General features: G+C 45.7%; 2 protein-coding genes across 2 annotated transcripts; both read left to right on the top strand.

Annotated features, from left to right (window-relative positions):
• Nucleotides 1-1,291: 1,291 nt before the first annotated feature.
• On the top strand, nt 1,292-2,361 carry LOC112084564. The gene is made up of 3 exons (XM_024153715.1): nt 1,292-1,584; nt 1,675-1,960; nt 2,071-2,361. Exons 1-3 carry the CDS (start codon nt 1,292-1,294, stop codon nt 2,359-2,361), a joined length of 870 nt encoding a protein of 289 aa, XP_024009483.1.
• Nucleotides 2,362-2,363: 2 nt separating this feature from the next.
• LOC112084563 lies at nt 2,364-3,450 on the top strand. Its single transcript, XM_024153714.1, has 2 exons — nt 2,364-2,828; nt 3,019-3,450. The coding sequence occupies exons 1-2, from the start codon at nt 2,364-2,366 to the stop codon at nt 3,448-3,450; spliced, it is 897 nt and encodes a 298-aa protein (XP_024009482.1).
• Nucleotides 3,451-11,115: the final 7,665 nt, after the last annotated feature.

Below are 11,115 nucleotides of genomic sequence, written 5' to 3'. Positions count from 1 at the left end.
TAGGGAAAGATGGGCCACGCCGTGCAATGATGGGCCGAGCCGTGAAGAGGAACAAGTAGGCCGAGCCGCGGGAAGAACGTCCAGTGGGCCGAGCTGTGATAGAAAGCGGGTGGACCGAGCTGCATAAAAAAGAGAATGGGCCGAGCCACTTCCTTTCACAATTAGGCCGAGTCAAGGCCTTGAAAGACGAAGCCCATAGAAAACCTAGGTGAAATACAAAGGCGGTGAGCCGCACGAGGCGATAAGGAAATATTCCGAAAATCTCTCCCGAAATTCTCGGCTAGGCGGTTCAGAGAATTAGTATAAATAAACGATGTATACAATTCATTCGGTAACTTTGGCAACCCTAAGCAATAAAAGCTAAACACTTTTACAGCAAGAAAAACTTCCTTTCGATCTTACTGTTCTTGACGATAAACCCTAGAAGTTTCCGATCCCTTAGTTTTCCTTAAACAAATTACTGGTTGTGCGAGTTTTGGCTCACACAATTTGGCGCCGTCTGTGGGGAGACGAAACTTTCTTACTCTAAATCGACAAGACTTTAAGATCCGAAGAACATGGCGAGCAACACCCACGATGATAACAACAACAGCGGTAATGACGCGGAGATGGACGCTCCGGCATCGGGCACAACGACGACAACTACCAAAACCCAAGAGGAGATGCGAAACATGATGGCTGCGTTGATGAAGAAAATCGACGAACAGGACAAAAGAAACGAGGCGATTACGGAGAGGCTCGACGCGATGGCGGCTGAGCGACTACACCCAACTTGGAGAGCCGGAATTCCCGACCCGATGGATGGAATCCGGAGACGCTTCGATTTCTCAAAACCTGCAGAAGCCTCAGGGAGCGGCGCAAGAAACCCCTCGGCTCCTCCAATGTTTTGTCCCCTCGAAGAACAGACTCCTGCGGCAACCCGAGTCAACATGATCGTGCCGCCTCCACTCCGCCGGAACTTAAGGCGACGAGCCGGCAAGGAAGAGAAAGATGCGATCGACGTGGACGCCCAGCAGAACGACGAAACCACGAATCCGCAACAAACCAGCTCGGCTCGGCGAATAAGTCAAGAAGAGCTCGCCTCGGCACTAAACGGCGTTCAAACTGACAAAGTCTCTGATCCGACTCGCGGCGACAACCCAACCGAGGAGGAAGAAAACCTCCAATGGATCGAGCAGGCAAAGCGCGAAGACGAGCCGAGGAGAGAAGAGCGGGAGCGACTCACGCACAAACTCTCGAACTCAAAGAGCTGCGAGCCTCAATGGCTCGGACAGTAGCTGGAATACGCGCCATGAAGTTCCAAGTGCACAACGCAACAAGCGCCGTGCCCGAAATCGACGGAATGCTTGAAGAAACTCAGAGAACTGCATTCACTGCAAGAATCACGGAGGCCAGGATTCCCGAGCCGGGGAAGGTGAGAATCCCGTTCTACGAAGGAACAACCGACCCGAAAGCACACATAACAGTGTTTTGGATAGCAATGGGACGAGCCTTCACAAAGAACGCCGCCAAACTGACCGAGCGGGAAGTAGATGCCGGATACTGCCTGCTTTTCGTGGAGCATCTTAAGGGGGCCGCACTCGAGTGGTTTTCAAGACAGGAACGCAATTCAATCGGCAGTTTTTAACAGCTCTTCGCCTTATTCCTTAAACAATACTCGAAGTTTATGGACAGAGGCACATCCGATGCCGACCTGTGGCCACTATCCCAAGGACCAAACGAACCGCTTCGGGATTACATGGCAAGATTCAAGGCAGTCGTGTCCAAAATAGAAGGGATAAGTGACAAGGCCGCGCTCGAGGCTCTGAAACGATCTTTGTGGTACAAATCCGAGTTTCGACGGGAGATGGCACTCAACACGCCACAAACAATTCAAGACGCTTTGCACCGGTCATCAGACTTCGTCGTAAACGAGGAGGAAATGAAAAACTTGGACGAACAGAACGAAGCAACGAAAGCAGCAATCCGAAGTTCAATTTTTCCGCGCCCCGCGAAGAAGGGCAACCCATCGAACAACACAACAACGCAGAGCTCGGATGAACTAGAAGCGGAGGTGCCCATAACTATCAGGTAGGCACCGGACGCGGAAGAGGAGAGCCGCGCAACAACACTTGGGTGAGAAAGTCCGCCAACTACGACGAGAAGGCTTTCTGTGAGTATCACCAGACCTACGGGCACTCAACAGCACAATGCCGAACTCTAGGAGCGAAACTCGCGGCTAAGATGGCAGCGGGAGAGCTCCAAAACGCGAGCGGCGCGGCGGAACCCGCGAATCCTCCCCGACGAGGCGATAACTCCAAGCGCGACAGGAGAGGCGAACCCGAAGAGCGACCCCCGAGCCGAGGCAAAGGATCAATATGATCATGGGTGAATCTCAATACTACCAAGATACTGTGTCCTCCATCAAAGCCTATCAGCGCCGAGCCGAAGCAAAGGAGAATTGGACAGAACCAACCGACATCCCAAACACAGTGATCTCCTTCGCCGAGGAGGAAACGGCAGGAATCGATCGACCTCACAACGATCCGTTGGTGATTGAGTTAACGATCAGGGATCATGACGTAGCAAGGGTGCTCATCGATACTGGAAGCTCAGTGAACGTCATCTTCAAGGAAACACTCAGAAGAATGGGAATCGACCTCTCCGAGGTGGAATCAATCCCCAAACCTCTAATTGGATTTTCAGGAGAAACAACGATGACTATGGGAACGATCAGGCTTCCCGTGGTATCTGGCGGAGTCACTAAGATCGTCGAATTCTGCGTCACTGATCACCCAGCAATCTACAATGTGATCATGGGAACTCCATGGATCAACGGGATGAGGGCGGTACCCTCCACCTATCATCTCTGCCTCAAATTCCCAACTCCAGCGGGTGTCAAAACGATCTGGGGGCTGTCTGGCCGAACACAAACTGAGGAACCCCGTTACCGACGCACGAGCAGACATAGACCGCAAAATGATGAAGGCAAACCGAGAGCCCGCGAACGAGCTCTCGAAACTTTTATAGCAATTACAGATCGCGGAGAGCCGCGAAACACGCGCCGAGCCGGTATGTGACGCAGTGGACTCGGTGTGCATAGACGAGGCGCGTCCGGAGCGATGCGTCGAAATTGGAACAAAACTAGAAGAGCCTCTGCGAAGCGAACTCCTTTCCCTCCTCAAGGAGAACATCAACACTTTTGCCTGGACAGCGGAAGATATGCCAGGCATAAGCATCGACGTAACCTGTCACGAGCTGAATGTGGATCCGACCTTTAAGCCAGTCAAGCAGAAAAGAAGGAAGCTCGGCCCCGAACGAGCTAAAGTAGTTAACGACGAAGTCGAGAGGTTACTCAAAGTAGGATCAATCGCCGAGGCCAAATACCCAGACTGGCTCGCAAATCCGGTGGTCGTGAAGAAGAAGAACGGCAAGTGGCGGGTCTATGTGGATTTCACTAACCTCAACTAGGCGTGCCCAAAAGACAGCTTTTCCTTGCCGCACATCGACCGGCTCGTCGAAGCCACTGCAGGAAATAGACTGTTAACATTTATGGACGCGTTTTCTGGCTACAATCAGATTCTGATGCACCCCGATGATCGGGAAAAAACGGCATTCATAACTGATCGCGGGATATACTGCTACAAAGTCATGCTGTTCGGGCTCAAGAACGCAGGAGCAACGTATCAACGGCTCGTCAATAAAATGTTTGCGGCTCAGCTCGGAAAAACCATGGAAGTATACATCAACGACATGTTAGTTAAATCACTTAAGGAGGAAGACCACGTCGCGCATCTACGGGAGTGCTTCGAGCAATTGAACAAGCACAACATTAAACTAAACCCGGCGAAGTGCAGATTTGCGGTCAACTCGGGAGAATTCATCGGCTATCTGGTAACTCACCGAGGCATAGAAGCAAACCCCAAGCAGATCAAGGCATTGATTGAGATGCCCTCTCCAAGGACGAAGCGCGAAGTGCAAAGGCTCACAGGAAGAGTCGCCGCGCTAAACAGGTTTATTTCCCGCTCCACAGACAAGTGCTTGTCCTTCTACGACACCCTCCGAGGAAACAAGAAATTTGAGTGGGACGAGCGATGCGAAGCAGCTTTCCAGGAATTGAAGAATTATCTGGCGAGTCCACCGATCTTAGCAAAACCAGTCGAAGGAGAGCAGCTCTTCCTCTATGATAGACAGGAGTTTTTGAGGTCTTAGGGCTATCAATCCCCTTGTCAAAGTAGCACAAAGAGGTTAATCAATCCAGATGTGGTGTTAGACACTAAACTATGTGATCAAGTTCTTAATTCAAGCAAACAAGAGTGGGTTTTGATTAATCTAGAGACAACTACAAACATAAACTGGATTAAAGACTAATGACAATGAAAACAAGAACTAAGCAATGACAAATGATGTGAATATGATATGATGGAGGCATGAGATTCTAGACATGATAGTTGGTTAGGGTGCTTTGGTGCTAAACTAGAAATGTTAATGACAATGATGAGACATGATTCAAATGATTAAGAACTCTAATCTAGGTTAATCCTCATGAAGGTATTAACCCCTATACTAATCCATTTTCAAACCAAATTCCCATTTGTGAAATATGAATCAATATGCATTAATAAACAGTTCTCAATGATCATTCAAGCAAATAACAATACATCATCATGCAGAAAAATGCTTAAACCTCTAATACAACTCTTTCAGGAATTTCATCAAACACTTTTGGTGCATGAAATTCCCAGAATCTAGATCTCAAGTGATTATCAAGGATCTAGCATAGAGAACAGTTGTTTAGAGAGATGAATCAATGAATCTAGCCCTAAGCACTTATAATCTAACACTTTAGCACCCTAACCTACACATCTAGAACCTCATTAAGGTGACTACTCACTAATCATGATCAACACACTAAATCCTTTGCAAAAAGAGCAAATGAGAGAAAGAGGTTGTATGCAATGGGAGTTCACATTTTCTTTTTGAGAGAAGTGATCACAATGAGAACTCAAGTTCATGCTCAATTATGCAATGCAAAGTCATACTCAGATATATATCAACTCAGCAAGGGATCTCCACAAGTTCTTCTCTCTCTCAACTCTTTCACATTCATTAAGCTTTTATCAGGTGGATCTCATGATGCAAGGTTTAAACAAGCTGGCTTGGCTAGGGAGAGGCTATGAGATTAAAATGATCTCATCAGTGTTCAAGTGGGTTAAATGCAGCAAAGGGATCTCTCTATGAATGATCAAACTTTGGCAGAATGCTAAAGGTAAAAAGCAACCTATGCATACAAGGGCAAAGACTCATCACACCCCACCCTCTACTCAAAGCTTCCTCACTTGCTCAAAAATCCTCACTTTTCACTCTCATTTTCCTCTCACTAGGGGATTTACTTTTCACTTTTCCTCTCAAGTCTTGGAACTCAAACTTTACACAGCTCTTTTTCTTTTACAACTTCTAGCCTCTTCTTTCTTTCTTAACAAAACATTTAAGCCTTTGGCTTCTTTTCTTCCTTTTTAACTTAGAGGCTAGACTCTTTCTTTTCAACAGACCGGAGCTCACTTTCTCAAAACACCAAGACTGATTTCTTTTTCTTTCATTCCCCTAGCTATTTTCACTCTCTCTTTTCCACTCATCTCACCTTTTTCCACTCACCAAAAGGTCTTTTCCCCCACACTTATTCCTCGCCAAAACTCTCAGTTCCTTGATGTTGGAACACAGCACTCAATGAGACCTGCCCTTGTCGCTCTAAACCTAACACTTTCTGCTAAGTTTGATCCAAGGTGGCCTTTCAATTCACACACAAACATTGGCTTAAAAGAAGGATGGGTTCAAGGTATGGGAACTGATCCATGATTGGGATTCAGCTACTTGAGCTAAGGAAAAGAGTGGTAAAAACAGTGGTTCTAGCTCAAGTATGTATATTGGTATCCACAAGCTTTTTCAAACAATGCATCACAAGATATTTTCAAGTCAAGTTCAAGGTTCCCACTTAATTAGAGTTGAGTTCAATTCAAACTTGCTTCTCAGATTCAAATCATTTCAGACTTTGCAAGCACAGAAAAAGATTCAAAAGCATATTCAATTCAAGTTCTCAAAGTGATGTACTCTCTAGAAAACCTATCATTACTCCTTGCAAGATGCAACCTACATGCAAATGCAATCTAGACTCAATCCTAAAAATGAGAATGCAACTACATGATCATTTTTTTGTGTAAAATTTTCAGATTTTTCCATTTTTTTGGTTTTTATATGCACTTAGATGAATATGCAACTAGAATGTGACTCAAGACTCAAAGTGTAAAATAAGAAAATAGAAAACATGATTAGTAAAGGATGAAACTCCTCCCCCACACTTAAATAACACAGTCCCTTGTGTTATAAAAGCATGAGAAAGGAGTTTAAAACAAAGTAAACAAGTGAAATGCAAAAGAAAAAGAAAATCTACATGCTATTTACAAGGTTTGAGTGGTACCTAGTGGCTGTTGAAATCAGACCCCAATGAGTAGGAGGGGTTCGATGTGTGGCCTGACGGTGTTTCCCAAGAATGGTGGCTGGCCTCATCAGTCCCGTCGTCAAGATCTACCCAAGTGGTTCCATATGTGACCAAGGCTGTGCAGTTCATGGAACTCTCCCCAACTTCCTCTCTGTTCCTTGGTGAAACCGGTGCTGGAGCCCCACCTTTGCAAGGGTTTTCAAGCTTCTTGATCCTCTTCTTCATCTCCTTGATGCATTTGGCCATCTTGTGGATGGTTTTGTCTTGGTACTTGCACCATTGTTGGAGAATACCAATCTTCTGTTGAGCTCTGAACCCTGAAGTGCCTGGTTCCTCCCAGTTGTAATCATCAAAGTGATATCTGTTTCCACCAAAACGTTTTTGAGGTGGAGGCAGATCAGCATCTTGAGCACCAGCTGCACTTGTGGTAGCATCTTCAGCGGTTGCTTTCTTTCCCTTGGAGGCTTCTTCTCTGCAAGCTTGCTTGTATGTGAGGATTGGTGGATCAGTTTGGACATTGTACAGCTCTTCCTTCAGCAAGAAGAAGTGAATGTTCCTTTTAATTTGGACTGTGGTGATGGAGGGATTGGGTAGGAGAACTTGGGCTGGCTCACTGATGAGTGTCTTGAAGTTGTAGACTACCTTGGTACCCACTCTTCCTTGGAGAAAGCCAATCCTACACAAATGTGCTTCATTAATCAGATCAAACTTTGCCTTGCTCTCCTTGAATCTATACCCCATGGCTTTCAAGATCTTTGTTACCACCCATCCATGGGTCAGCTTTGCATCTTGCTTTGTAGAACCCCACATGCACTTTTTGTAGAACATCAAAGACCTTGCTAATTGAGATGCAAGGCAAAGTGGGTATTCATACCCTTCATAGGGTTCCCCATCTTCATGTGTTGGCATCAGCGGTCTCAGCCCTACACCAAGAAGCATCAGATCTCCTTTGTGAACTCTTCCAACATCAATCTTGAAGTAGAAGCTGTGAGAGAGAATCTTGTGTACATATCTCAGGACTGGATTCCTTATCCAAGAGGCCTTAGCTGTTCCAGCTCTATACTTCCCAGAAGCAATTGATCTCCATAGAAGTTGGATCTCATTTTTTCTGAGATTGACCTGGTTGGAGAGAAGTTCATTTCTAGGTGCTGAAAACCCAAAGATCTTATTCAATTCTCTGAATGACACTGAATACTCCTTCCCTTGCACAGTAAACTCCACATGTCCAAGCCCATCTCCTTGAATGATTCTTGAATCCCTTGGGTAGTAAATGAAAGCTTCAAAGGAGGCCAAGAACTCTTGGGACTCTTGCTCATAAGCGATTTCTCTCATCTCCAAAAGTGACTCAACACCCATGTTCCCAAGCAAAGTCTTGATATCTTCATAGAGGCCAATCTTCTTCAGAAAGTCCAAATCAGGGAATCTCCCTTGCTGGATCTCTATCTGCTGAAACTTAGCCAGATAATCAAGTGTTTCTGGTTCAGTTTTCTTGAACTTCTTTGATCCCTCTTCAATGGTGCCTTGGGAACCGCCAGCTGAGCTGCTGGAGTCACTTTCAGTCTGTTCACTCTCAGATACCACAGCCAACTGTTTCCCCTTTTTCTTGGAACCAGAAGCAACCACCAAAGCTCTTCCTTCAGGCCTTGTCCTTTTTGGCGCTGGATCACACTTTCCGTGCTTTGTGGTATTCTTTGCACCTTGACCTTTGTCTCTTGGCTTTGAAGTTCCTGAGACCAAACCTTTGCCGTTGGATGCAGGGCCCTTCTTCTTGGCCAAAGAGTTGGTTCTTTCAGTCATCTGCCAAGAGATTCTCAAAAATATTGTTAGTACAAGGATAAGCCTCACAAAAGTCTTCAAAATTTTAAAAAAAAATTGTTGCAAGAATCGGTATCAACAGCACATGAACAAGGTTCTCAAGCCAAGAATCAATCAAATAAGTTCATAGCAATGGAAAAAAAAGAGTGCAAAGCAGAGACTCAGCAAGAAACCAATTCATTTCTTAAAAAAAATCGATTTCTTTCATGAATTACTTGCAACAATTTTCAAAATTCAAGAACAAGTAATTACCAACAAAGTGCTCTGTTTTCCAAGACTATCTAGCACCCTAGCATTTATAAAAATAATCCCAAGGTCTAAAACAACCTATCAAAATCGATTCCACACCTTAAAGTTCCAAAAATCACCATTGAAGAACATGGAAAGAGATGAGTTTTAACAGGATGAAATACCTTGGGATTAAGATGCAACGAGTTCGAAATGCAATCAGGATGATATTAACAACTCAAAAACGAGCTCAGAGCACTTTGAATCAACAATTTTGGTGGAGAAATGAGAGAGATATGGTGAAAACAATGGAGAGAAATGAGAGAGAGAGTTGCAAACTCGGGTTTGTTGTGAGGAAGAGAGAGTGTGGGGTAGGGTCAAGCCTTTGGACTGGTGGTCAATAGATCTATTTTGACCAGTCAAGGCTTTGACCCGTCCTTTTCTCATTGACCGGCCTCCTTTCTCTCTTTTGTGCGTCCCGGAACCGTCGGGATTGAGCCGTGTGACCGTCTCGGTGTAGAACCGGAAATATTTTTGTGCTACCTGGTAATCCTCTGTCTAACCCGCACAACCATCCCGCAGCCTTTGTTACTTAGGCATTCTGGCCGTTCCTCTTTTTGCTGCGGCTTGGTCTTCATATTTCCAGGTAGCACAACCATCCCGGAGTAAATTGAGAGTGCATGTGCGACTTGGTTTCCTATGTTCCCAGGTAGCACAACCATCCCGCAGCTTTTTGGACTTAAACAAAACGGCTTTTCTTTTCCTGCTGCGACCTGGTGTTCATGTTCCCAGCTAGCACGCCCATCTAGGAGTAAATTCCGAGTATATGTGCGGGTTGGTCTCCTTTACTCCCAGGTAGCACGACCATGTCGCAGGGTTTGTTACTTAGAAAACTAGGCCATCTCTCTTCTGCTGCGGCTTGGAACTCTTGCCTCCCAGGTAGCACACCTAAACCGCAGGGTTTTGTCACTTAAGCTCCTTAGCCGTTCTCTTCATGCTGCGACCTGGCCTCCGTGTTTCTAGGCCGCACACTTAACCCGGAGTAAATTGCGAATGGGTGTGCGGCCTAGCTTCCTTTCTTTTAACCCGCAGCACCAGCCAGCACAGTTTCGGACTTAGGCGTTTTGGACTCCTCCTATTTAGTGCGGCCTGACCTTCTTCTTTCCAGGTAGCATGACCATCTCGGAGTGAATTGCGAATGATCGTGCGACTTAGCCTCCTTGGGTTTCAGGCCGCAGCACCAGGTCGCACAGTTTAGCACTTAGAACTCTCGGCCTTCTTCTTTCTGGTGCGGCTCAGCTTCCATGCTTCTAGGTCGCACACTCAAGCCGGAGTAAATTCCGAATATATGTGCGGCCTAGCTCCCTCTCTTCTGACCCGCACTCCCAAGCCGCAGTAACTGGGACTTAAACATTTCGGGCTTCTCAAGGTTTTGTGCGGCCAGGGTTCTTTCACACCAGGTAGCACAACCAGGCCGGAGTAAATCGCGAGTCTTGCTGCGGTCTGGGCTCTTCATGCACTAACCCGCACACCTAGGTAGCATTGAGGCGTTCTTCAAGTTTTTCTGGCTTTAAACAGTCCTCTCAGCTCTCTCACATGCTCCATTCCATTCATCACAAGCTATGTCCTCCAAGGATCACCTAGTACCTGAGACCAACTCACAAAACCCATCAAAAAGTTCTAAAACATAAAGGAAAAGAGAAGAAATCAAAAGCACTATGTACAAAGACAAGCTTGGGGTGTCTCCCAAGAGCACTTTGTTTAAAGTCTCTAAGTTTGACTTTGAGAACCTGTTTAACAGGCTGGTGGATCAAGAAGAGGAACTGTTGTAGCTTCCTCTTTCCCTTGTGAAACTAAATAATGCTTGATTCTCTGTCCATTCACCACAAATTCCTGGCCATTCTTTCCTTCCAAGACAATGGCACCATAAGGCCTCACTTCAAGAACTTTGAAAGGTCCAGACCACCTAGACTTAAGCTTTCCTGGAAACAACTTAAGTCTGGAGTTGAAAAGCAAGACCAAATCACCATACTTGAATTCTCTCTTCAGAATCTTTTGATCATGCAGGACCTTGGTCTTCTCCTTATAGATCTTTGAGCTTTCAAAAGCTTCAAGCCTGATCTCCTCAAGTTCATGAAGTTGCATGATCCTTTTCTCTTGAGCTGTCTTGATATCAAAGTTTAGAAACTTCACAGCCCACATAGCTTTGTACTCCAACTCAACAGGAAGGTGGCAGCTCTTCCCATATAGCAAACTGAATGGTGATGTTCCAATTGGAGTTTTAAAGGCAGTCCTGTAAGCCCATAATGCATCATCTAGCCTTTTGCTCTAATCTTTTCTGCTTGAGCTAACAGTCCTCTCAAGAATGGCTTTGATCTGTCTATTGGATACTTCAACCTGGCCACTAGTTTTAGGATGATAAGGAGTAGCTACCTTGTGTTTCACTCCATGCTTTCTCAACAGGCCCTCCAAAGTCTTGTTCACAAAATGAGATCCTCCATCAGAGATAACAACCCTTGGAACTCCAAACCTTGGGAAGATGATGCTCTTGAACAGCTTCACTACAACCTTGGAATCATTGGTAGGGGAAGCAATTG

This window comes from Eutrema salsugineum, unplaced genomic scaffold, assembly GCF_000478725.1.
Source record: "Eutrema salsugineum unplaced genomic scaffold, Eutsalg1_0 scaffold_4, whole genome shotgun sequence".
Taxonomy (NCBI): Eukaryota; Viridiplantae; Streptophyta; class Magnoliopsida; order Brassicales; family Brassicaceae; genus Eutrema; species Eutrema salsugineum.
Note: the sequence above shows the minus strand (reverse complement) of the source record. Positions and strands in the feature narration are given on the sequence as shown.